The 27456-nt window shown below is 43.2% G+C and overlaps 1 protein-coding gene across 5 annotated transcripts in view; it reads left to right on the forward strand.

The window, feature by feature from the left end:
* The window catches only part of LOC311132985 (receptor-type tyrosine-protein phosphatase delta-like), a 121560-nt gene that overhangs the window by 47658 nt on the left and 46446 nt on the right, over positions 1-27456 (forward strand). For 2 of the 5 annotated variants that reach the window (XM_084166390.1, XM_084166393.1), the window contains exons 5-19: positions 927-1196; positions 2294-2875; positions 4602-4747; positions 4861-5005; positions 6825-7130; positions 8017-8210; positions 10328-10354; positions 11037-11154; positions 12033-12620; positions 13074-13174; positions 14746-15002; positions 16228-16321; positions 20266-20475; positions 21924-22084; positions 26021-26133. In XM_084166390.1, the coding sequence (XP_084022516.1) occupies positions 927-1196; positions 2294-2875; positions 4602-4747; positions 4861-5005; positions 6825-7130; positions 8017-8210; positions 10328-10354; positions 11037-11154; positions 12033-12620; positions 13074-13174; positions 14746-15002; positions 16228-16321; positions 20266-20475; positions 21924-22084; positions 26021-26133 (3312 nt within the window). The remainder of the gene's footprint in view (positions 1-926; positions 1197-2293; positions 2876-4601; positions 4748-4860; positions 5006-6824; positions 7131-8016; positions 8211-10327; positions 10355-11036; positions 11155-12032; positions 12621-13073; positions 13175-14745; positions 15003-16227; positions 16322-20265; positions 20476-21923; positions 22085-26020; positions 26134-27456) is intronic. The other 3 variants (XM_084166391.1, XM_084166394.1, XM_084166392.1) reach the window with 2 other exon arrangements.

Raw genomic sequence — 27456 nt, forward strand, 5'->3', positions numbered from 1 at the left:
GGCAACTCGAGCTTAATAATAGCCAGCCGTGTTTATTTCCCAGTAACCCAACGCTGCCAGCCTAAATCTTACCTCCCTCCAGCCAGCCTAAATCTAACCGCCCTCCCCATGTTTGATATCTGTTTTTTGTATGTCTGTGTTACTATTTATTTTCCCTCTCAATCTCACCTTCCCATTCCCAAACATGGTTGCCTCTCTAAGCCAGCTATGTGCTTGTGTGCATGACAGAGAGCCCATGCCCCCACGACAGGCTCCAGCCTTTTATCTCATAATGGATGCTGTTTACGTTTCTTTTCACTCTATTTGTTTTTCGATCGGTTTCAAATTTGGATATGTTTTTTCTTGTTGTTTCTACTCGAACATGGTTATTTTGGAATGTGTATCCACTTTTTTGATCTGAGAAGCAGAGTGGCACTCTATTCCATGTACCGTAGTTGGATGTGTTCCCACAATGGGCCGTAGTATGTGTGATGTGAGAATGTGACACGGCACATTTACCTCACATCAACTGGAAGAATGCAGCATTGAAGTTGTTCTCTTGTACACTTCACTCTGGCATGCTGTCGACCCTCCAGTTCCTCTTTGCTGTTCTCTTTATATCTGTATGGATGGTATCATTTGTGCATGGTGTTTGTGTGATCGTTAGTCTGTAGCTAGTCCCATCATTGAGCCATGCTAGGCCTGGACCGACTTGTGTGTGAAACTGTCTTTTTTACTCTCCATCCAACCATCCCAAAATAAAATATCAATTTTTAAATATATTACAATAGATATAAAAGTTACTTTTCGGGAAAGTTTGATTGTAAATCAAATGTTTTTGTTATCCTTCTGTAACTTATGAATCTGTTTTTATCTCGGCCGTTGATGGAAACCTTGGCCTTGTGCGGCTTGTACGAGTTGTTACCGCTGCCTATTTTATTTTGCAGTACGCCGGGTGCCCCCGCGGTTCTCCATCCCGCCCACGGATAACGAGATCATGCCTGGAGGCAGTGTCAACATCACCTGTGTGGCGGTGGGCTCCCCCATGCCCTATGTCAAATGGATGCTAGGAGCCGAAGACCTGACGCCCGAGGACGATATGCCCATTGGGCGAAACGTTTTGGAGCTCACTGACGTCCGCCAGTCAAACAACTATACCTGCGTGGCCATGTCCACTCTGGGGGTCATCGAGGCGGTGGCGCAGATCACGGTGAAAGGTAACGCACGTTTACTTCTTTCTGTCATGTTTTATTGGTCTCAGGAAGAGGGTTCCTAAAGCATGGGATGTGTTGACACCAGCCTTAGTGGATTAGATGCTAGATTGAGAATCAGTGGAAGGCTTATCTCTCAACCAGGTGAGTTAAACGGCAGAGCTCTATATCCCTGTTGGTGGTGTGTGTGTCTGTACGTGTGTGTGTGTACGTGTGTGTGTGTGTGTGCGTGCGTGCAACATGGTGGGTATTGTTTGGTCTTCTCAGTAGGCAGGGTACTTATCGGAGTGTAATCATCTCCTCTGATGCATACCAGGGAAAGAGAGATTCCAGATTGTCCTCCTCGTGTACACACATACACCAACACACAGAAGTACACGCACACACACGGCTTTGTTTCTCCCAGACATAACAGAGAGATATTAGTCACAATATAACCAAGGCTGCCAGGAACTTCCCCCAATTGTACAATTTAGATGGCATATAAAGAGAATGCATCGCCCTCATATCTTTCGACTCATGTCACTGGTGTAGGTATTAAAGCAATAAATTAACGCACTACATTATTTAAGAGATACACATTGGAATTCTCTGGCTAACAGCAGAAAAAAGTATGTATTATGTTGTACTTGGGAAGCTTCCAGGGCTTTTGGCCTTTATCTGTTTATCAATAGTTCAAATATAGTTATAATGCACTGATGTGGCAAGGTAAAAAATGTATACACTGAGTGTACAAAACATTAAGGACACCTTCCTAATATTGAGTTGCACTCCCCCCTTTTGCCCTCAGAACAGCCTCAATTCGTCGGGGCATAATAGCAAGCTAGGACTGATGGTTTGTTTAGCTACCAAGTCTGTTTGTTTTGCTACCATGGCAACTACTATAGCTATCTAGTGAACTTGCTAGCTACTTCCGTGGATGTTGAACACATTTCTACCAGCAAATGAACGCATTTCTAGTGGCAAATGTGTTCAATTATAGCCATGGTATAAAAGGGAAGGTCGTGGAACACACCTTCCACGTCATTCATTATTTTCCATAGAACGCATAGCCCCTCGTTGATTAACCCTTACATATGTATGTTATCTGTTTGTTATTCCAGCATTGCCCAAGCCTCCCGGCATTCCCGTGGTGACGGAGCGCACGGCCACCAGCATCACGCTGACGTGGGACTCAGGCAACCCTGAGCCTGTCTCCTACTACATCATCCAGCACAAGTCCAAGTTCTCAGAGGACACATACAAGGAGATCGACGGCGTGGCCACCACTCGCTACAGCGTGGGCGGCCTCAGTCCTTACTCGGACTATGAGTTCCGGGTGGTGGCGGTGAACAACATCGGGCGCGGGCCATCCAGCGACAGCATCGAGGCCAAGACGGCTGAGCAGGCCCCCAGCACAGCGCCCAGGCAGGTCAGGGGTCGTATGCTCAGCACCACCACGGCCATTATCCACTGGGACGAACCAGAGGAGGCCAACGGGCAGATTATGGGCTACCGTGTGTACTACACCATGGACTCTGCCCAGCATGTTAACACGTGGGAGAAGCAGATAGTGCGTGGATCAAACTTCCTCACTATTCAGGGCCTCATACCCAACAAGACCTATTACATTAAGGTCCTGGCCTATACGTCCGTGGGTGATGGACCTCTCTCTGCAGATCTCCAGATCATAGCCAAGACGGGAGGTAAGATATGTGTGTTGACAATTATGTTAACTCATATATGAGTTAAGCTATAAATCCTTGTAGGAGATGAAGCTCTGCAATCTTTGAGTTATGAGTAAACAAAGAAATCATCTAACTCTACAAGGGAGAGAGTATCAACAGCCAAGTGTCTTTCTGGGAAAGCTTCACTCACTCCGTCTTTTTAGTCAGATAAAAGTATCCTCGTTTTTGACCGGAGCTGTAAACACATTTGAAATCTCTTTTGGCTCTTGAGTGCCAATCAATTTCTATTTCCATTTTGCATTCTGAATGACAAAGATCATAGTTTATTAAACATTATAAACTAGGTGGTTCGAGCCCTGAATGCTGATTGTCTGACAGCCGTGGTATATCAGACCATATACCACGGGTATGACAAAACATTTATTTTTACTGCTCTAATTACGTTGGTAACCAGTTTATAATAGCAATAAGGCACCTCGGGGTTTTGTGGTATATTTCCAATATACCACGGCTAAGGGCTATATCCAGGCACTCCGTCTTGCGTCGTGCATAATAACAGCCCTTAGCTGTGCTATATTGGCCATATACCACACCCCCTTGGGCCTTATTGCTTAATTATACAACGGGTGGTTTGGAATTCCCATTGTTAGAGCCTATCCTGACCATGATATAATACACAACATACACATGGCAGGGTACATTCATAAAACGTGCCATCGTTTAAGTTGTTACCTAGCAACGCACTACTACTACTACTACTACTTTTACAGATCCACTGTCTCAACTTATAAACTTGATCACTGTAAAAAGTATCTAGACATTATCTGCGACATTTGCAATTCAGGCAGGCAGCTTTTCTCAGCCAGTCGAAATCATGAATCCACCACATATTTATTGATATATACAAAGAAAAGTCAATAGAGAAACAGGTAAAACAAAACGAAATGCAGCTAGTTTGCAGTCTTTCCAGCTTCAGTATGAAGTGATTGTGTTAGCTGTGTAGTTGGCTAGTTAGCAAGGGGGGGATGAGCCTCCATAGTAAACATTTTTGTTTGCCATAGCAACCTGCAAAGTTCTGGAAATATTAACCAGCGCTTGGGTAGTTTTGCTTTACATGGCAGTCAATACGAATAAAACTAACGACCAGAGAATGCTTAAAATTGCACTTAACAACCAGTGTTAGTGAACGTAGCAACACGTTTTGTTGAAAAACTGATGGTTTGGGAAATACTCTTGCTTTTTAATGCCGGTAACCCATTTTATAAAAGCAGTCCATGTGACATTTTTATCATGACTGTGGTGGTCTATCCTACTCAGTTTCGCCCCGTGGCTATGACAACGTCCCAGCCATGGTAAAATATTAATAACACATGGCCTCTCATGTATTATTGCTTAAGTATAAAATCAGACTTGAGACCTTGAATACTTCTTGAGAATAATTTAGACTGTCAATCAAATATATTTAAACTTGTTTTCCTCAAAATATTTTCTAATCCAATATGATGAAATTGTGTCTGTTTAGAGAAATAACAGTAATAGCATAGTAATAACAGGTAGTTGCAATCACAGGTAATAGTAATAATGTATTAATAACAAGTTACTACTAATGTTATTAGTAGTAAGAATAGCCACAGTAGTGCCAGCAGCAGCACTCGTCAAATACATTTTAGCAGCAATATGGTGGACGTTGCAATGAGTATCATTGGTTTAGTGGACCAAATGTGTATTTGTATTGCTTTCCCAGTCCCCTCTCAACCGACCGACTTCAAAGGGGAAGCCAAATCCGAAACGAGCATACTACTATCGTGGATAGCCCCAGCTCAGACCGGACAAGACAATCAAATCATGGGATATGAACTTCTGTACAAGAAGGGGGATGACAAGGAAGAGGTAAATGGTTTCTCAGATTCAAAATACAGGTATACCGTCCCAAATGTATCTTACGTCCAATGGTACACCTTTTCTTGAAGTCCTGAACTGATGACATACCATTTTCTCAACAGAAACGCATCAGCTTTGAGCCTACCACCACGTACCTGCTGAAGGACTTGAAGCCCTTCACTACTTATACTTTCCAGCTAGCCGCGCGCAGTAAGCACGGTATCGGGGCCTACACCAATGAGATCTCCGCAGAAACCCCTCAAACACGTAGGTCCTCTTCCATATCTCAGCTCTGGCCAGACAGTTTACCACTGGATGTGGAAACTCCTTGGAGAGAAAATACATTCTTACATTTTCAAACGCATCTACCTTTGCCAATTTAGAATTGCATCCGCTAATTCCAATACCTTTTGCCAAAAACAGGTCAATGACATGATAAAAAATAAATGTCATCGAAAGAGGTGAATGACTCTTGATAAAAATAAATGTCATCGAAAGAGGTGGATGACCTTGAAAATGGACTGGTTCTGCAGCGATTGGAGCTGAAACTGAGTGTTTTGATGTCTACCTGACAATGCACCTATTTGATATGGCTGCATGGACAGTGTTCACCAGGGCTCTCCTGTGAAGTCAACAGACAAGGTTACACTACATACAGAATCTAGTCCTCTTCAACACCTTTGATGTGCAATACATCCCAACCAATAATAGAGCTTTGAATTATTCATTCAAATGTATATTTCGTCTTTATCCGACTGTCTGTTGTTTTTGATTAACGGAAGGGCATGTTATCCCACTATTGGAAGCCTTGTCTCTTGACTTTGCGTATAAGCCACGTCAGAGTATTTGCATATTGAGACTGAGCTTTCTATGGAAATAAAATTCTGCCCATTTTATCTGGAGATCAGAGGGGTTTTCCTTTCTCAGTAGCATAATTGGTGATGCGAAGCCCTTAACAAAAAAATTTAAAACAAACAATTGGATGGACTACAAATTCCAATAGAAAGCTCAAAAGCAAGTAGTATCACTGAAGATAGAGAATTACCTTATTACCACACAATAAGACCTCCGGTTTAATGAAATGACAAAAGTATTGACCAATTTGTCAAGGCACCAAATTGAAGCTAAGTACAAACAAGTAGTGTATTGACTATTAGAAAATAGAACATTACATTTCAAAAACGGATTTGAATAAAAATATATATATATTTCAAATAAACCGGAGGTCTGTGCAAGACAAAAAGGCAGAGAACAGGTAGGTATTAAGTTCAAAAAGTCCAAACTCGATGGGAGGTACCAAGAAAAGATGTCTGCATGCCAATGTGTTGAGACTTTCAAAAGTCAGTCATATCTCCTTGGGAAGTTCTCTGTTGTACGATCAGGCTTTTACCACAAACCAACAGGCTTCGGAAAGGTTGGTGACCAATACAACTTTTTACACTTTGCTAGAGTTGAAGCGTCAACCTTTATGTTTTTGGATTCGTGGTAACTGCTTGGCAAATGTATGATATTTGGTTGAATTTATTAGGATTTTATGTGATCAAGTGAACTTTTACTGAGCAGTAATTAAAAAGTTTAAATTAAATTTGGGCTTAGTCTCGGTTATAAGCCGAAGATATGAATCCCTAGAGTGATAATAGTTTTTAGGAAATAATATGTAATTTTTTATTTACTAAGGTAGGTTACATATTGTGAAGGTGTCCTATTATCTCATGACAACCCCATCCATACATCCTCAGTGTGTGTGATTTTATGCATTGAGTTTACCTTGTTTTAAAAAGTGTTAGTCTTTTGTCTTTGCCTTTTGTCACATCTTGATTGTGAAACCTCATTGACTTTTGATACCACTTCTTTGCAAACATTGTTTCAGTGCTTCGTCCTCATTTTGTATCATATTTATTTTCCCTTTCCCTTTTCTTTATTGTTTGTTCATTTCCAACACCATCAACTCAACCCAAAAAAAACTTCAACCTACCTGTGAAACCCCTCCTCGAAACAAACAAAATGAAACAAAACCCCTACTGAAATGGTTGATCCAATCAAACAAAACCCTGCTCCTCCTCCAATCCACTCCTCCTCCAATCAGAGCCCTCAGCTCCACCTCAGGATGTGAAGTGCTCTAGCCCCAGCTCCACCAATATCCTGGTAAGTTGGCGGCCGCCCCCTATGGAGTTACAGAATGGGATCATAACTAAGTATGCCATCCAATACGCTGCCACTGAAGGGGAGGACACCACCACCCGAAAAATATCCGGCATCCCTCCAGAAAGCTCCCAGTACCTCTTGGAAAACTTGGAAAAATGGACGGAATACCGTGTGACAGTGACTGCTCACACAGATGTGGGTGAAGGACCTGAAAGTTTACCACAGCTCATCCGCACCGAGGAGGATGGTATGTTTTTCCGAAGCCGCTGCCCCCGTTGCAAACCCAGTCTGCCCTCTAACCTCTAACCCCCTTCAGATACTGTCTAACAGCATCTACAGTCCCTTTGACCTAGCATCCCTCTCTGCTTCTTCCTCCTGCTTCTAACAAAGCTGACAACACTCCTAACTCTCATTATGATCCCACTTTTACTAACTTGGACTACTTCCGTGCAACTTTTTTTTTTATTAAACCGATTGCAACTAACTATTTTTTAAAGCTCATTTAACTTTTTGTCAGTATTTTTCTGCCTTTATCCCCTAATACTCAATTTCAACATTTGGTATGGCATTTTCTCCTGCATCGAAGCACTTCAGGCCTTTGACTTCCAGTCCCAAACTGTCTTTCTTTTTTTTATGTATGAGAAAAAAACGTTTGATTTTAACTTTTTTTTAATGAATTTGACTGAATGCCAAGTTATGGACAGTGGAAAGGGCACAAGTTGGAAGGTATATATATTTTTAAATGGCCAAGAATGACAATATTTCTTTTCACTTTTTCTTCACGCTTCATAGCCAAAATTCTTGCAGGGTGCTTCAAGCTTTTGAAGCATCCCCTTTGGCTCCTCTTTTCAATTTTAACAAACACATTTTTATTCCATGTTTTTAATCCACTACTCCCATTTTTGAATGTTTCAAGATTAGGTCAATTGTCAGACCTGTTTTTGGGGTTGTTTTTCTTTTCCCTTGCCATTGTTGAAATATTGATGTCATACAGTGCTTGTTGCAGTATGCTCCCCTTTTGTAGATTTTTTCACCCCAGCATTTTGCTCTTTGGAGTTGGCCAGAAATTCACAGGGGAGAAGGGGTCCTCTATAATCTTGACCTTCTTTTTTTATCCCATGGTGTTCCTCCAGTTCCCAGCGGCCCGCCTCGTAAAGTCGAGGTGGAGACTGTCAACTCCACGTCAATAAAAGTCATCTGGCGCTCGCCGATGCCCATCAAGCAGCATGGGCAGATCCGAGGGTACCAGGTGCACTATGTCAGGATGGTTAATGGGGAGCCCATGGGACAGCCAGTCATCAAGGACATCTTGATTGACGATGCGCAGGTAAGCACCCTCCTCCGCCTTCCGCCCAAAACTCACAGGTTCTCTCACCTTGAGAAGTTCTCTGACACAAGGACAGTCCACAGAGCATAAGAGTCACACATGCCAGAGTGAAAATACATGGACATGCTACTAAGCAGTAGAAAATGTTGTTAAAACCACACGTTTTTCCATTAAATCCTAATGACACAAATTAGTTGTTCTCAGGATCTTTGAAACTGAGTCACCCATTGAGTAAATCTATGATAAGATAGCTACACATTCATACATTGGTGTGCATGTCTAGGAATAGACCTACACAGTATGTGACTCACCCTCTGTTACTCTCAATATCTGGTGGAGACAATCACACAAACTACAGTGCATTCGGAAAGTATTCAGACCCCTTGACTTTTTCCACGTTTTGCTACGTTACAGCCTTATTCTTAAGTGATTGAATTGTTTTTTCCCCCCACATCAGCCTAACACATAATGACAAAGCAAAAACTGTTTTTTAGACATTTTTGCAAACTTAGGAAATATCATATTTACATAAGTATTCAGAACATTTACTCAGTACTTTGTTGAAGCACCTTTGGCAGCGATTACAGCCTCGAGTCTTCTTGGGTATGACTCTACAAATTTGGCACACCTCTATTTGGGGAGTTTCTCCCATTCTTCTCGGCATATCCTCTCAAGCTCTGTCAGGTTGGATGGGGAGCGTTGCTGCACAGCTATTTTCAGGTCTTTCCAGAGATGTTCGATTGGGTTCAAGTCCGGGCTCTGGCTGGGCCACTCAAGGACATTCAGAGACATGTCCCGAAGCCACTCCTGCATTGTCTTGGCTGTGTGCTTAGGGTCATTGTCCTGTTGGAAGGTGAACCTTCACCCCAGTCTGTGGTCCTGAGCGCTCTGGAGCATGTTTTCATCAAGGATCTCTCTGTACTTTGCTCTGTTCATCTTTCCCTCGATCCTGACTAGTCTCCCAGTCCCTGCCGCTGAAAACATCCCCACAGCATGATGCTGCCACCACCATGCTTCACCGTAGGGATGGTGCCAGGTTTCCTCCAGACATGACGCTTGGCATGCAGGCCAAAGAGTTCAATCTTGGTTTCATAAGAACAGAGAATCTTGTTTCTCATGGTCTGAGAGTCCTTTAGGTGCCTTTTGGCAAACTCCAAGGGGGCTGTCATGTGCCTTTTACTGAGGAGTGGCTTCTGTCTGGCCACTCTACCATAAAGGCCTGATTGGTGGAGTGCTGCAGAGATGGTTGTCCTTCTGGAAGGTTCTCCCATCTCCACAGAGGAACTCTGAAGCTCTGTCACAGTGACCATCGGGTTCTTGGTCACCTCCCTGACCAAGGCCCTTCTCTCCTGATTGCTCAGTTTGACCGGGCAGCCAGCCCTAGGAAGTGTCTTGTTGGTTCCAAACTTCTTCCATTTAAGAATGATGGAGGCGACTGTGTTCTTGGGGACCTTCAATGCTGCAGACATTTTTTGGTACCGTTCCTCAGATCTGTGTCTCGACACAATCCTGTCTCGGAGCTCTACGGACAATTCCTTCGACCTCATGGCTTGATTTTTGCTCTGACATGCGTTGTCAACTGTGGGACCTTATATAGACAGGTGTGTGCCTTTCCAAATCAAGTCCAATCAATTGAATTTACCACAGGTGGACTCCAATCGAGTTGTAGAAACATCTCAAGGATGATCAATGGAAACAGGATGCACCTGAGCTCAATTGTTTATTTTATTTTTTATTTGCAAAAATGTCTAAAAACCTGTTTTTGCTTTTTCATTACAGTGTATAAAAATAATTTGATCCATTTTAGAATAAGGCTGTAACGTAACAAAGTGTGGAAAAAGGGAAGTGGTCTGAATACTTTCCGAATGCACTGGTGCTTTAATTGAAATGCGATGGATCACACATCTGTAAATGCAATGGAACTGACATAATCAATAACTTATTGGTGGTCAGTGAATGACATCTCTTAGGGGTAAAATCATCCATCAGTATATGTGTCTTGTCTGTGGCTTCTCCTCTATCACTTTCTCTATCATCTACTCTCTCACTAGTGACCGGTGACTCTGTACTTAGCCGTTGTTTTGTTTTCGCTCTTATTTCTCTCACATCTTAATCAGTGGGAATATGATGATTCAACTGAACATGTGAGTAGATACAGAGACCTGATATAGTGTTAATCCCGTTCCCCCTTCGTTGCCCTGCATGCTCTGTGTTTCCTCTGTTCGTGATCTTCGCTTGGTTTTGACTATATTGAACCTCACATAACCTCCTAACTGTTCTGAATCCCACTAAGACAAAACGAGAAAACATACACTAACTACTTGTTTTCTACTTGTAAATTGATATGGAATGGCTTGACTAACAGAAATCCATAGCCAACATTACGAGGCTATTCATAAATGCTTACCGGTGTTGATTATAATAAACAAGCTTTTTGAAAGGGGACCAAGTTTCAAAAAGATAATACTGTATGTTATAATTTGTACTGCACTACTTACACCCTCGCCTTTTCAATGCATGGAGTGACCTATGCTGACACATGTCCACCAGTCCAGATTGTTTGCATGGAGCGAAGGATCGTATGCATTGAGCAAAGGATGGTGGACTATATAGTGGCAGGACAGATTTGTACCAACCATGTTCATTGCCAGTCATTTACTAATTAGTGAGCGAATATCTGTGAGATAATGTCCTCTGAATTAAATACAGCATAAATGCATGCGCAAAAATGTGACCCCCACCACTAAACATTCCCGTAAAAATGCACAAATTGCAGCAAAATCCCTAGAAAGAGTTCTAAAAAATCCCTATTCTTATAATCTACAGGAAATGGTCATCACAGACCTGCAGGCTGAGACCATGTACTCAGTTGCTGTGGCAGCCTACACAACAAAGGGAGACGGAGCTCGCAGCAAGGTCAAGCTGATCACCACCACTGGCGCAGGTAAGGGAACTGTCATCACTGACAAATCTCCCCCTGCCCCTCTGCTAATGTACCCTGTGATCATCCAAAAATGCATTTGTGCTGTAGAGAGCTGTGAAAATTGCACCCAGTGAAAGGAAGCAAAATAAATGCTAATCGACCTTTCCCCCCATGGCTATTAAAATGTGAATGCAGCTAATTGCCACCTCAATTATGACAACAATTGTAATTCCGCTCAGCCGCCGCTTTGACATTGGAATGCTCACTGGGGTTAAGGAACTAATGGAGAAATCAGTTGGGGAAATCTGGGAAGAAAAATACACCCAAATTAATGGCAGCCCGATGTTCTGTTCAGCTCTCATTGGTTTCTTTTGAGAGAGACGCATGACACAATCCAAATGGCAGTTCAGAAATACTTTGTTGTGTGTGTGTGACATATAATTGCGCTGTCGTCTAATCTGTCTGTAAAGCCTTTCAAGCTCCACCTGCCTCCACCAGCGTACAGAGATAGACGGCTAGTGTTTGTGTGTGTGTTGGGAGGGGATAGGAGCCTTCACTCAGTAAAGGCTTAAGAGGAATGCTATATTGGTTAGGTATCAAAGCAAACAGCATTCATGCAAACAGGGTGTTAGCTATCTACTGCTCCCTTGGTGGGGTAAGACTACTCATGAAGTCATAACAGCATCAGACAATGACAACCCTTTACGCTGTAATTAGTGGGAAAGGAGATCAGATTTTTTCATGCATTATGGGTTGGGTTGTTTTGGGATGTCATCATACTCTCATAATTGTCATAATGTCTGTTGGATATTGCTTTTAAAATGCTATGGCAGTTTGAAGGGGTTCTTTGCATGGTATTTGTATTAAAAATATATATTTTGTCACTGCTCTTCTCTTAGTACCTGAAAAACCACGACTCATGGTCAGCCCCACCAACATGGGCACTGCCCTCCTCCAATGGCACCCCCCATCTTTAACCCACGGCCCCCTGCAGGGCTACCGCCTCCGCTTCGGTCGCAAAGACGTCGACCCTCTGACCATCATTGAGTTCCCAGAGCGCGAGAACCACTACACCACCAAAGAGATCCACAAGGGGGCATCATACACCTTCCGCCTGTCCGCCCGTAACAAGGTGGGCTTCGGCGAGGAGACGGTCAAAGAAATCAGCACCCCTGAAGATATGCCTAGCGGCTTCCCACAAAGCATTGCAGCCGTGGGCGGCACTACCACCACCATTCAGGTGAGCTGGAATCCCCTGTTACTGGCGGAGAGCAACGGCGTTATCGTGAAGTACGCCCTGCAGTACAAGGACATCAACAGCCCTCGGAGCCCCTCGGAACTCTTCATCATCGCCCCGGAGTCCACCGTCACCCTTGACGGCCTCAAGGCAGACACTACTTACGATATCAAAATGTGTGCCTTCACCAGCAAAGGCTCCGGCCCCTATAGCCCCAGTGTCCAGTTCAGGACACAGCCCTTGGATCAAGGTAGGACCCCACCCCAATTCAACCTCCCGCCCACCAATCCAACTTCACCCCACAACCACCACCAACAGCAACCACCTCGTCAAGCCAGAGTGGCAGAAGAACAAACAGATTAATCCGATCTCAGAATTGTTTAAAAATCATCTGTATGTATACATAGCCCTCCCTCCCCATAAGAAAGAAAGATATCAGGTGGAGTAAGTATATGTGTCCCATGTGTTGTCAGCCAAGCCAAAGGTGAGCCTGTAGGTTAAAGCTGATTTTAATAAAAAGGTAAGATAAAAGTAAGCTAAGGTAAGATGGGAGTACTGTAGCCCTGCTAAGACCACTCTAGTGCTGGTTTCAGACTGGTTGTAAAGGGAAACATGGTCAGGTAAGAGGTTTGTTGCTCTGGAATCCTTTAAAGAGGGTTGTGTTTGTTTCGTGTCTAATTAATCTGCTTCCCCTTTCTTTTAGCAGTGTTTGCAAAAAACTTTCATGTGAAAGCTGCCATGAAGACATCCGTGCTCCTCACCTGGGAGATTCCAGACAACTATAATGCAGCTCAGCCCTTCACAGTAAGAACTTTTCGTATTTTAATCAACAATGTTCGAGGACAGCATTCCAGAAAATATTAAGTGACATCAGCCAAAGATATAGTAGTGTTATACCATGGCATTGTTGAATACTAGTTTCTGATTGTCTTGAAGGGCATTCTAGAGTGTGCATTATTTCCCTATATATGCATTATTTCCCGAAAGCAAAAGTTGAATAAAAACATTATTTGCATTGTTGAATTTGATTTTCACAATAGCAAGCTATTGCTGATTGGTTTGGTTAGCTAAACTAGCAAGTATGTTTGTTTGTTACCAAGGCAACTACTGTAGCTACACTACATGACCAAGTTGGTCCCCCCTTTGCTTCTATAACAGCCTCCACTCTTCTGGGAAGGCTTTCCACTAGATGTTGGAACATTGCTGCGGGGACTTGCTTCCATTCAGCCACAAGAGCATTAGTGAGGTTGGGCACTGATGTTGGGCAAATCATCCCAAAGGTGTTCGATAGGGTTGAGGTCAGGGCTCTGTGCAGGCCAGTCAAGTTCTTCCACACTGATCTCGACAAACCATTTCTGTATGGACCTCGCTTTGTGCACGGGGGCATTGTCATGCTGAAACAGGAAAGGGCCTTCCCCCAAACTGTTGCCACAAAGTTGGAAGGACAGAATTGTCTACAATGTAATTGTATGCTGTAGAGTTAAGATTTCCCTTCACTGGAACTAAGGGGCCTAACCCGAACCATGAAAAACTGCCCTAGACCATTATTCCTCTTCCACCAAACTTTACAAATGGCACTATGCATTGTGGCTGTTGGCACTATGCAGTTCTTGTGCTAACTTTGTTTCCAGAGGCAGTATGGAACTCGGTATTGCGTGTTGCAACCGAGGACAGACGCTTCAGTACTCGGCCCGTTCTGTGAGCTTGTGTGGCCTACCACTTCATGGCTGAGCCGTTGTTGCTCCTAGACATTTCCACTTCACAACAACAGCACTTACAGTTGACTGGGGCAGCTTTAGCAGGGCAGAAATTTTATGAACTGACTTGTTGGAAAGGTGGCATTCTATGACGGTGCCACGTTGAAAGTCACTGAGCTCTTCAGTAAGGTCATTCTACTGCCAATGTTTGTCTATGGAGATTGCATAGCTTTGTGCTCGATTTTATACACCTGTCAGCAACGGGTGTGGCTGAAATAGCTGAATCCACTAATTTTAAGGGGCGTCCACATACTTCTGTATATATAGTGTGTCTAGTAAACTTGCTAGCTACTTCAGTGGATGTTGAACACATTTCTACCTGCAAATTAACGCATGTCTAGCGGCAAATGTGTTCAATTATAGCCATGGTATAAAAGGGATAATCATCTCGGGGCTGTATGTGTTCTCTGGAAAATATTCTAACTCCGTGGAAGGTTAGTTCAACTCCACTAGCAGGTCATGGAACACACCTTCCATGTCGTTCATTATTTTCCATAGAATGCATAGCCGTTCGTTGATTATCACTTACAATACAGATCCAGACTAAACAGACCTCAAGTGTCGAATTAGTGCATATCCTCAACATTCACACACTCTTTCCTTCCATCGCACATCCAGATCCTTTATGACGACGGCCAGAGCGTGGAGGTGGACGGCAAGCTCACTCAGAAGCTGATCACTGGTCTGCAGCCCGAGACACAGTACTCCTTCCTGCTAACCAACCGGGGCAACAGCGCCGGCGGTCTCCAGCACCGCGTCTCCACCATGACCGCCCCTGACATCCTGCGCACCAAGCCCTACCTGATCGGCAAGACCAACTTGGACGGCAAGGTCACTGTAGAGCTACCCTCAGTCCAGACTTCAGAGAAAGTCAGGTGAGTGGCGGGGATTAAAACTAATGCTAATACTAATCGCTAATTGCAGACTTGTACTTATAGAGCTGACTATTTAGCCTAATTTGATTTCACTTAATTAATGTGCCTCGGTGGCTGACCTAATCCGTTTATTTACCTTCAGCTCATCTTTCGGTTCAATTATATCAGCATGATACCATTAAAGCTTCTTTCTCCTTATTGCTCAATGTCACTCACGTTGCTATTATATTATCTGCATAGTTGCACTTAATAACTGAAAGGGACAAGATTTTACACAGATTTCTCACCAATTTTTGTTTGTTGGATAGTGTTTGAAAGGTCAGAACATCAGCACTGAACATCATTGCTTTCTTTAGAATTGAACCCTGTATTTTACATTAATTGCATTGTATCAAGCCTGTTCCTCTTGTTCTCTCTTCCTCAACACAGAGAGGATGACACCATGAATTCTCCCATCCAAGTTATCCCACTCCCCAGTATTAGGTCTTGTAATGTCTCTCCCTGCCATTCCAACTAAGCCCTGGGTTGTCAAAAGGCCAACACGCAGATCCAATTGTAGACTGGCATTTCAAACCCATTTCGGGTTTTGATCTTGCTGGATGCGCTCGGGCCCACTCTCCCCCGTGCCAGAGCTTAAGCTAATTAGCTTCCCATTAGCCTGCCACACTGCCTTCCTGGCTAACGCTAGCTAGCACTGTGCCCAGCCAGGAGAAGCCCTCAAAAAAGTCTGGCAGAGGCTATTATCTTCCTTGCCGCCCAATGGAGGGATGAAAATCCCTCTAATTCCAGCTCCTCTTCTCTCCCTCGCGAAGGGCTGCTAATTAGCCCACGGCGTCCTCAGCGAGGTGTGACAGTGTGCCCGACTTTTCTGATCATGCTTCAACTAAAAGACAAACATGGAAGAAAACCAACTCTTAATGTAATGATAGCGGGCTAGAGTAACTTGTTAATGGCGCGATCATTTGTCGTCTTTGTCTGTTGTCCTCAACACCCCCTACCCTGTTACACCTACAGGATTAGTGCGAAGACCTCAACATAAAGACTTGTTATGGTGCCCATGGAGACTAAACATTGTTGTGTCTGAAGCGGAAATCTTTGATCTTGGTTTGTTTAGTCGAGGCTCAGCATGTGACCATATAAAAATTGTGCATCGTAAACATATTCTGGAGTGAACTGACAATGACCTTGAAAAGTGTTGTTTTCATTCTTTCCCTCTCATTTCCAGGGGATACTACATAGTGGTGGTGCCTCTGAAGAAACAGCGCACAGGAAAGTTCCTCAAACCCTGGGACAGTCCAGATGAGATGAACCTAGAAGAGGTAGGTACCACAAAATAGTCCAAGAAATAAATACAAATTCCAAAAAGTCCTTATTAGACATTACCATTCAATTCCTGTTGTGGATTCTCAATACTGACTGAATTACAATGGAATTGTCTTCAGCCCAAATCCAGTAGAGACTGCCTAGGTCTCATCACTCTCTCAAGTCTTACTTAAAATGAAAGGTGGTAGGAAGAACTCGGCACTTAACTCTGCAGATAGGAGAGGATGGGGGTGGGGAAAACTGGGGACAGGGCTCGTTGATTGATGCAAATAGCTGCAGAGAGCATTATTCATATGGAAATGAGGTAGAACATGGAGTAGTCATCAAGTGCACTGCAACTCAACCCCCCCTTTCCCACCCCTCTCTCCCTCTCAACTGAAATTACCCGAAGAGCTGCATCAGGCCTGTGTGTCTGTCCTTATTCAAGGGAAAGGTATCACACTGGTTATGCACAAAAGTACTTGACAACATTTATATTTAGCCGGTCTAGGTATTTGAGAAGCTTTCATGCACTGTGTATGCTCAGGTACAGTAGTGGAGAAAGCTTACGTAAGGATTTTGCAGTCAAACCGTAAAGTGTGCATGCTCTTTGTGATGCGTCAATTGCATATAAACAATCTCTCAGCTATGTTAACGGCCCTCATCACATCACACACTCACCTGCCTAACACATGTGAAACATTCCTAACACTCATAAGATACTATGGATGGCAGTAAGTGGGTCTCCAGATAGCGCTTCCAGAAGTGTCTTTGAATTCCCTCTATCCAGGACATACTGCTGTACAATTAAAATGCTCTTTCAAAAGCACGATTCAGAAATCCAGTATCTGCAATTGATCGAAACCCAACATAATTGTGAACAGAATGGTTTTAGCACCTTTTGCATCACTAGACTTTTGGTGTAAGTAGATATGAGATGGCTTAGGTATAGATTCAAATGCATTAAATACTTTACTTTTCATTGTGAGTAGGTACTTATTAGGATGATTTATTCCTATTACGGTAAATAGAGCAAGCAAAGACATAATATGAGCATTACTTTTTCTCTGACGAGAACCATGCTGTTGTCTCGCTGAGTCTCATCTGCCGATTTTGGCTGTGTGCACAGGCCCATGTGTCACGCCTTGAACGAATACCCAAAAGTCGCCCCCTCCCGTCAGAATTGATTTGTTTGTCAATATCGGGCTCTCACCTTTTCCCAACTTTTCCCAAGGGCGGCTGGATTTAGCCGTGTTGACATGAGAAATGATTGAAGACATTATCAGACAGTGCCACCGGCCCTTGTGCCAAAGCCAGTGCAGACAATTGACAGGCGCACACACACTCCAGAGAGAGAGAGATATGGAGTTCTGACTGAGTAGCAGGATTGGCTCACGTTGATACGATGTCTAAAACCAGATAAATCAAGCAGACATGATCCAATAGATGTTTCACACCATTACATACATTCACTTAATCACTTATTTATGTCAGTTTTCATTGGGCATGAATCAGTGTTATCTTGTAACCTATAGCAATAACACTTGAGCATAGAACTGCATACCATTAAACTTTCCCATAAGAGCAAGCCAAGTTCTGCCTTTTTTGTGCGGAAGCAATCACATTCCCATTGTAAAAGTGTGACCTAATTCATATTCTGACCAGGTTGCCCGGTGTTGCTAGTGGGTAAATAATGGCTGGTCCTCCTATTAGTGCAGTGCAACAATGCAATTTGAGACATGTGGGGGAGGGGGGAGCGGAGATGGGGCTAGCCTGGTGTGAATATGATGAAGCAGCATTTTTCTGTTATGATACAATCCAGTCGTCTTGGGGACTCACCCCCATCTTTTGATTTGAATGTTACGTAAGGCTCCTGGCCACTTACAAAATGAGAGTGGTGGTGGTGTGTGTGTGTGTGTGTGTGTGTGTGTGTGCTGCTCTAAAGCTCTGGCCCCCATTCCATCTCGCTGTCTTTTCCTGCACTCAAGTCCTCTACTATTTCCAATAGCTGTTAGTGTCATGATTCCTCTGTTGACGCAGATATAATAATGACGATTTTTTATCTGTGGTTCCTGTCGTTTTCTGTCTAAGTGCTGCAGCGATTCCTTCTGTGTGACCAAAATTGTCGGTTTTAGGAACAAACTAAATGAATCAACAATAAACTGAGAACGGGATACATCTCTCTGAATATAAATATATCTAAACACATTTCTATATTGTATGAAGGGTGAAAATGTGCTATCGAGCAGAGACAGTTGTTACTGTCTGTGTAGGAGACTCAGTTGAGCGGATCTCTGTGTGTGTGTGTGTTGCTATTCTTCCTCAGGACCACGATCTGCTCAACATCTTTTAGGAGTCTGGAATTCTGGCTGTAAATTCATTTGTTCTGATCCCGACTGGAATTCTGACCCTCCCATAAGCTTTACATTAGCATGGGTGTATTTCTTGGCCAGTTAGTTCACCCAAATTACAATGACATTGGTTTCCTTACCCTGTAGGCCAGTCTATGGACAAGGTATGACAACAACATGCTTTGGTTTGGTTTCCCTTGCACTATTGTCACATGGTAGCGTTTTGGCATTTGTGGCACAAATCTCATTCAAGTCATTTGACCGATATTGGCATTTGTCGCACATTAGTATGAAAAATGTATGCATTCACTAACTGTAAGTCGCTCTGGATAAGAGCGTCTGCTAAATGACTAAAACGTAAAATGTAATCATGTTCAAATCAATTTGAGATACATTTAGACATGATGTAGTCCCCTGTAGCTCAGTTGGTAGAGCATGGCGCTTGCAATGCCAGGGTTGTGGGTTCGTTTCCCACGGGGGGCCAGTATGAAAATGTATGCACTCACTAACTGTAAGTCACTCTGGATAAGAGCGTCTGCTAAATGACTAAAATGTAAATGTAAATTACCCATGCCGAGCAAGCAACAGAACACCATTGCATTGTTGTTTAAGTGATACATTAAGGCCAGGGGTAGGCAACCCTGTTCCTGGGTGCCGCAGGTACTGCAGGATTTTGTTCCAACTAAGCACCACACCAGACCAAGCTAATTGATCAGTTAAGTGATTGCCTAAATTCAACACACCTGGTCGGTTAAATCATAAACAAAGGACCAGGGTTGCCTAACCCTTTTTTAGGGACTTGGTACTTACACTACAGTTGGTGCTCTCAGCACTTTCAATGAGTAACCCCACCTAGCGACCCCCATTGTTTAGCATGCCACAGGGTATTTGCTAATTTACATTTTAAATAAGTGTATTCCAATGACTACAAGCCGTCATGCAATCGTGATGGTTCTGGTGTCTGAGGAATATATCAATGTAATATATCGCTACCCTAAGTTCAGTCAGTTTAACACATATTTGCCTCTCTTTCCTTCTAAATGTTATGCAATGCTTTAGCACTTTATCACTCGTTGTCCTCTTTGCATCGTCAATGGAGCCAAAAATAAAAATGTGTTGTGACATCAGGGCCAAGGATTTCGCCCTGAGCCAGTCAGGAACATAATATACACACATGCATGCACGTACACACATGTACACACACACCCGTACACACACACACACAAACACACACACACAGAAACAGCAGAGCCACTGGAACGTCAAAACATTGACCTCTTTCTTAAAATCCTTTTGAAATGTTTGACAGTATTCATTATTATTCTAGAATCTCATTTAGGTAAATCCACACATCTCGAAATCCTTGCCGTGTAAAACAAATGAAATCCAAATGGTAATATTTCCTCTTCCGTTGCAATCAGTAGTTTGAGCTTTTGTAATCAGGAGGGATGTAACACAGATTTGATGTGTGTGTGTGTGTTTGTGTGTGTGTCTGTGCGTGTGTGCCTGTGTGTGTGTCTGTGTCTGTGTGTGTGTGTGTGCGACTGCAAAACGACTATCTTTGTTTCTTTTTATCGACTGTCTGCATTGTTTCTACTCTTCACTTTTAGCTGCTGAAAGAGATTAACCGAACAAGTCGAGGCCTTCGCTTCCGGAGGCAAGCTGAGCCCAAAGCCTACATCGCTGCCTACTTCAAAGACCTTCCCACCGACTTCACTCTGGGAGACACCAAGATCTATGGTGACTTTGAAAACAAGCAGCTCGCCAATGGCCAAGAGTACATCTTCTTTGTGCTTGCTGTCCTCGAGATCTCAGAAAATGTAAGTATATGCCTTTTATACAAAAATTATTAGAAACCTCTTCTCTCTCTCTCTCTCTCTCTCTCTCTCTCTCTCTCTCTCTCTCTCTCTCTCTCTCTCTCTCTCTCTCTCTCTTTCTCCATTTGTTTCTCCTTCTCTTCTCTTAGACACCCCACTCCATAAAGGAATTAGTTCAAACAGGTACTACAGTCGGCCCTCTGGCGATTTCCTTTGCCAGGGATCTTTCGCCTTCATGCTTAAAGTTGCATGTTAAACGTCAAAGACCCAAATCCACTGTGTCTTGGCAGGGGGCACCTCCCTTGGATGGATGCGTTACGTCGAGTCCTTTTGAGCCCTGGTCTCTGAAAAAGGGCCACGGCGAGAATGGAGTCTGCTACTGCAGAGGGGAAATTCCCCAGAGGCTCCTGCCAATCGCAGGAATATCTCTATAACGAGACTCCTCTTTAATTGCGCGCCTACGGGCGAACGTCTTTATCTCCTCCGCTGCAGCTAGTGTGTGTGTATGTGTGTGTCAAAGGAGAAAGGGGCATGATTAGCTGACTAAACGCGGAAGAATGATGGATTTGATGAGCTGGGAGGTTTTAAGGCAGTCAGTCCTGACTACAGGTAAAGGAGGATGATAACAGTGGGTTCGCGGACAAAATGGGGGGGAATCTCCAATTTGCCCACCACAGCACTGATTGGCTTTTTCTTTGCCCCAAAGCCCCAGTCTTTATTTCGTTCCCCTCAGAATGGTGTGAAGGAACTCAATCAGGGCACAAATGAGAGATATTAGAGATACAGTATTACCACATGCCCATATCGTTTGGAGAGTTGAATTCATTAATTAGCATTGACACAATAACTTTGAATGGGCTAATCATGGCCTAGACGTCACATACAGGTTGTCCCGATGTCTTTGTGAAAGTCAGACTGACCGAATCTACGTGTTCTAAAACTTGGAAACTTTTGAACTTGGAAACTTTCAGTGGCCTCACAGAAGGGCTGAGTTCTATTGATTGGAGCTCCACTTTGAGGGTTGATAGAGATGTGAGAGAGTGCAGGTTGTTTTTCTAGGCAGCCACACAGTCAAGAGTAAGAGATCATTTTATGTTGAGGAACGATAAGGAACATAGTCTGGGATCACAAAATGTTGTTTTCAAAGTCATGGGAGGCAGAGGAATAGTGGCTATTGGAGTCAGCCAAAAGTATTTCCTATCCTAGTCTGGGTACCTTGGGTAACTACATTGTGGTGGTAAAATAATTTCCCAAGTCCGTACTTTACTCTACTGTGCTGTACTCTACCTACATGTGGTTACTAGCCTATTTTTTAAATGTATTTTGTAATAATTATCCCACTAGTATTTACACTTGTGGTATAATGCCTCTGTCATGTAATGTGTAGCCTGAGAGCCTCAACAAAATAACAGTGTGATGACTAATACCACTACCCTTCCTCTCCTTCCCAGACCATGTATGCCACCAGCCCCTACTCTGACCCTCTTGTGTCAGCTGACCTCGACCCCCAGCCAATCATTGACGAGGAGGAGGGACTTATCTGGGTGGTGGGCCCAGTGCTCGCTGTCGTCTTCATCATATGCATCGTCATCGCCATCCTCCTGTACAAGAGGTAAGCCCTGTGTAGCCCCGTGTAGCTCAGTTGGTAGAGCATGGCGTTTGCAACGCCAGGGTTGTGGGTTCGTTTCCCACGGGGGGCCAGTATGAAAATGTATGCACTCACTAACTGTAAGTCGCTCTGGATAAGAGCGTCTTCTAAATTACTAAAATGTAAAATGTAAGGACTGGAGAAAGAGAAACACACACACACACAAGAAGGTGAGATAGAGAGAGACACATTAAGTACAGGCAAATACACTGTCACACACAGTCTACATATCAGAAGGATACACGCACAGGCGAACAGGCGCACACACACACACATATACACAAGCACTCTCAATCACACACACAGCGGAAGCTGGCCGTTCGCCGTCACCGCTCATCAGTCAAGCGTAGGAGGAGAGTGCTCAGAGTATTTGCTCTGTGTCAGTGCATGTGAATGCTGCTTTAGAACAGGCCCTCAGGCCACCTCTGAAGTCAACCCCCACCCCCCCCCCCCCACCCGACACACACACACAAGAGAACTGCGCTCCAGGCTTGCTTAGTGACCCCCTGTTGCCCTGGTGTATCACAAGGACACATTTCTCTCTATCCTTGCTTCTCCCTCTTTTAGTTTCCACCTTGATTGAATACTGCTTTTGGCCACATGGAGCAGTCTCCATAGCATCCACACTGAATGACACTGTAGAGCGTATTAACACATTACTGAGAGAATCAGTCTTGAGAGAAGACTTTGGTAAGCCTGGGCTTATAATTAGTCTATCAATAGGTATGTTGTCCACTCAACACCACGCAAGAACATGTGAAGTATCTCTGAATGCATAGGTATTCATTAAATATACCAACATCAATCCAACATAAAAAATACCAATACCAATCCAATATCATTGAGTCTTATGGCTATTTACCTTCAATTGTTAGGCGTGTGTGACTATTTGGTTGTCCCTGGGCTTCCATGTTGGTCGGGAAATGTCAGGGGCACCAGAGAGGAGCATTGAACTAACTGTCGGGCATGGAATAGTCCCCTGTAGCTCAGTTGGTAGAGCATGGCGCTTGCAACGCCAGGGTTGTGGGTTTGTTTCCCACGGGGGGCCAGTATGAAAATGTATGCACTCACTAACTTTAAGTCGCTCTGGATAAGAGCGTCTGCCAAATGACTAAAATGAGAAAAAAAAAGTGATTTAATGTAGAGAGGAGGCCTTCTCTGGTTTCTGTTTGTGCCACGGCAGATTTACACAACAATTACCAAGTCAATGTCACCAGTGTGTCAGGACTTTCCGGTCCATAACCAGGAGATATATCACTTGTCAAGATCAATGTGATAGAATTGGTGCTCCGTGTGAAGAGCAAATGACAACATTACTGTGTGGGTTGCGGCAGGGGAAAGGACGAGTTAATAGCAACACAGCATCACTGATGAACTGTATAAATCAGTCACAGCAAGATGCACACCTACATGCACACTCGGATACAGATCATATATATTTTTATGTTAATCTAAGCTGAAAGTCATGGTTCCCTGTGTTCCAGAACACAAAACAGATCACAACAAACATAAGTGGCTTTTGTTACGACGGTAAGGGGAAAGGCCATATAAACTGAAATGATATTATCTAGTTTCTTCAATATTTCATGCAGGCACATTATTTGTATTGTCATGTGTTGTTGCCTTGATACAGGTATTCTTCAGCATTGAAACAAACACACAGAGCCCTTCCATGCTGGAGTGACAATCAATCCATCCCCTCAAAAAAGTATCCAAAAAAAATGAGATAGATCTTTGGATTGCACCTGGGATGAAATTATAGTATTTTAAACAACAATTAACCGAAGCGGCATAATTGAGCGTGGGTTCGGTAGCAAAGCGACACTAATCTCGCACACCATCCAACATTGAGATACGATTGTTCTTTTTTGTAGTTAGACACATATATTTCCGCTTGGTCAACAGGAAATAGTACATTACAGTATAAAATATGAACGGCAGACTTCAACTTCAGCCATGGGGCGTGATACTGATTATTCAGTCATCATAGCGACGGGTCATGTTGTCGTGCCAGCTAACGTCCTGTCATGCTTTCTTTTCCTTGCTTACGAATGGAGCAGCAAACCAGACAGGTAAGAGTGAAAGGATGTGAGATGCTGACAATACCACAACAACCCCAACCTCAACCCTTTAGTATCCCTTTGAGGACATTTCCTACATTCTAGCTTGTTGGACAGAGTTCAATCATTGCAGAAAGCGGGTTTCCGCTTCTGTGCAAATCCAACGCACTTTCAAAAGTCAGCTGTTTGCATTGATTGAATTCAGACCCAAGTGCCAAATTATTGTATTTGAATTGACACTATATATTTGATCAGCCAGGACAGTTCATCTTCAAGATTTTAAGTGAGCTTTCATTTCTTTCGTTACTCTCACCCTACATTACATTAAAACATCAATACATTTGATATTATTCCTATTTGACAAGAACCTACCTTGTGATTAGAGTTGACACTGTAACGTCCTCATCTTGATATTCACCAACATGTCTGACTGTCCTGTCTGTCTCAATACAAAGGGTCAATTTCTTGATGAACACAACCGCTACAATTCCCTATTTCTTAGATTCCAATTGAATTTCATGTCTCACCGTTTGTCCGCAAGAGACAACTTACTTGCCTGCCTAGAACAGACCTGCATGCATTACAATGCCTAGACTGTACCCCCTCACTTTCTCCTTAATTCTCAAAATGCATGAACATTGAATGTCAATAATATATCACAAATAGATATATTTCTTCAACAGTATGACATCATAGCCAAATGTACTCACTGGCCAGGAAAGCACTATACCATACCGGTACTTTAACAGCATTTTCCCAGCTTTCCCCACACAACTACTCCCCAATCATTGCATTTCATGTTTTATTCAGCTTTCAAATTTGATTAATCATGTGTTTTTATCAGATGAGCCCTTGCATCACTAGATGGCTATTACGTTGTAGGTTCTGGTTAAGGTAGATTTACCACACTCTCACAATGTTAGACATAGACTCTATGTGTTCAGATGTACCCATTCTATCATTTTCAGCCTTTTTCCCCCACCAAATTTAGCTAATCGTATGGAGGCATGATTCATTCTGTATGGTCCCGTCTGTGTGTGGTAGATGACCTCAGATGGCGGTATCGACCTCGCACGACCCATTTCATCCTTTGTTGTTGCTCCTGACCAATACACCATTGATCCCCCAAGGCTGTTTACACAAACCTCATTGCTTCCCATATAATGCAATGGTCAGTCATTTTTTACTTAGCCCTGACGAGGAGAGGTTGGAGGTCAGAAGTCAAAAGATGATTAACTATTTAAAAGGTCACTTGTACCCCAAACACTTCTTGTTACACAGATCAAAATCTTTGGGCAGATCCCTTTGTCAAAGCTCTTTGATAATGATTGCAAGTGGTAAAAATATTATATCCCCTATATAAATGGATTATAGCTCATTGATGAAATCTCCATCTTCCGTGTTGGTTAATCTCAGGTCTGAATACTTATGGCACCTCCATATCTTCTTATAAGCATGATATGGAATTATTTAGACTCCATTCCTGATGTCGGAATGAATTAAAGATGCACTAAAGTTAATCACCGGGCTTTAACTTTATGCCTCTAGAATTGTTAATCTGATAAGCATTAATGAACATTAAGATATATGTCCCACTAAGAGTAGCATTCATCCCCATGTATTCTAAACATAACACAATCTGGATTAAAGGAGGACACGAACTATCCTGGAACATATCGGATGTAATTAATCATTAAGACATTATATTGTGTATGTAAAATGCATACATTTTATTATATTGTCATTTAATGTAAGGGAATATCTTCAACAGGGAAGGAAAATGCACCAAATAAACGATATAATAATATATATTGATGTTTTACATGTTTTTTCCCCACAGGAAAAGGGCAGAATCCGAAGCTAGAAAAGGAAGTCTGCCCAACAGTAAGGAGATGCTGTCTCATAACCCCACCGACCCTGTGGAGCTTCGACGCATGAACTTCCAAACGCCTGGTAAGGGCTCCGGCTCACGCCCATCACTTCCATCTCACCCATTGTGAAAGCAAACATCAATCACACAAACCACTGCAGGGCTTCCTATATCCTATTCACTCAATTACTTTTTAAACTACAGTACGTCAGAGTCAAAATAAGATGAATGTAGTTACTAATCTTTACCTGAATTAGGAGGTAAAGGAGCAGAATTAATGTCATTTATCAAATTATGAATTAGGTTTGTTATCATTGGGGGAGTGTGTGAATGTGTCCTCTTTGCGATGTGCTTGCTCATGTGTGACCTCTTTAAAAGGCAACACCTAAATGCTAAACCGACACTTCTCACTGAGTTCTTGTGACTAGAACATTCTGTGGGGTCAATGTTCAAAGTGTGGAAAATGGACAGGTGGCAGAGAAAAAACACACAGGGTCAAAAATGAGAGAGAGAGAGAGAGAGAGAGAGAGAGAGAGAGAGAGAGAGAGAGAGAGAGAGAGAGAGAATGTGGAGAATGAGGTATAAGGCGAGCACTTTCATGGCAGTTAACATCATCTGTCTTCACGAGTCACCTAGATCGGGGAGGCCTTTGCCAAGCTAACACTAGTCTCCTCAAGAGTGACAGCGTAGCATATTGGAAGTCAAAGTTTGCGATGAGGTGAAGGCTACAATACTATGACAGTGTCATAATACCAAAGTACATCCTCTATTAGGCCAGTGGAGAGAAGAGCGGGCCAGTGACAAGCTGTGAACACAAATGTCCCCTCCCTTTTGACCTTCTGCGGCGAGGTGAACATCCGTCATGCCTGAGCTGCCTGGTCAAGGGACCCTTTTTGTTGCCGAGGGGAAAAAGATGGCCGTCACAGTCTATTTGTCCTGAGGAGAGCCAATGTATTTTCTCCCAGCTACCTTTTTTGACATGCTCAACTTGGTAGTGAGAGCAGTGTGACAGGTGTTCGGGGACTGCTAAGAATGTTGTAATGTTAAAGCCATATATTTCAGGTCAGCTCGTATGAAAGGGGAATAAATTATAAAGAGTATGCATATTTATGAAACCCCTACTCTCAATGACCTTATATCCATTAATGGCAATTACAAACTTGGCAAGAGGGGGCGTTTTTTCCCCTCTTAGTTTCCGCTTTGAGAAGGGGAGTTCAGAGTGATCTAAACCGCCACACTTTCCCCATTCTGGAACCATTCCGGAATCCTCTACAACCATCTTGATTGGTCTCACACACCGTTCTCATCTTCCAAAGAGCCTCTCTAAGTGGCTCTCGACTTGCTGGAGAGGTCCAAACATCTTTGTCTCCCTCTTCTATAGCTTCCTCTCCAACTCTGATTGGTGC

This window comes from Coregonus lavaretus (assembly GCF_964263955.1).
Source record: "Coregonus lavaretus genome assembly, chromosome: 7".
In the NCBI taxonomy this organism is placed as follows: Eukaryota; Metazoa; Chordata; class Actinopteri; order Salmoniformes; family Salmonidae; genus Coregonus; species Coregonus lavaretus.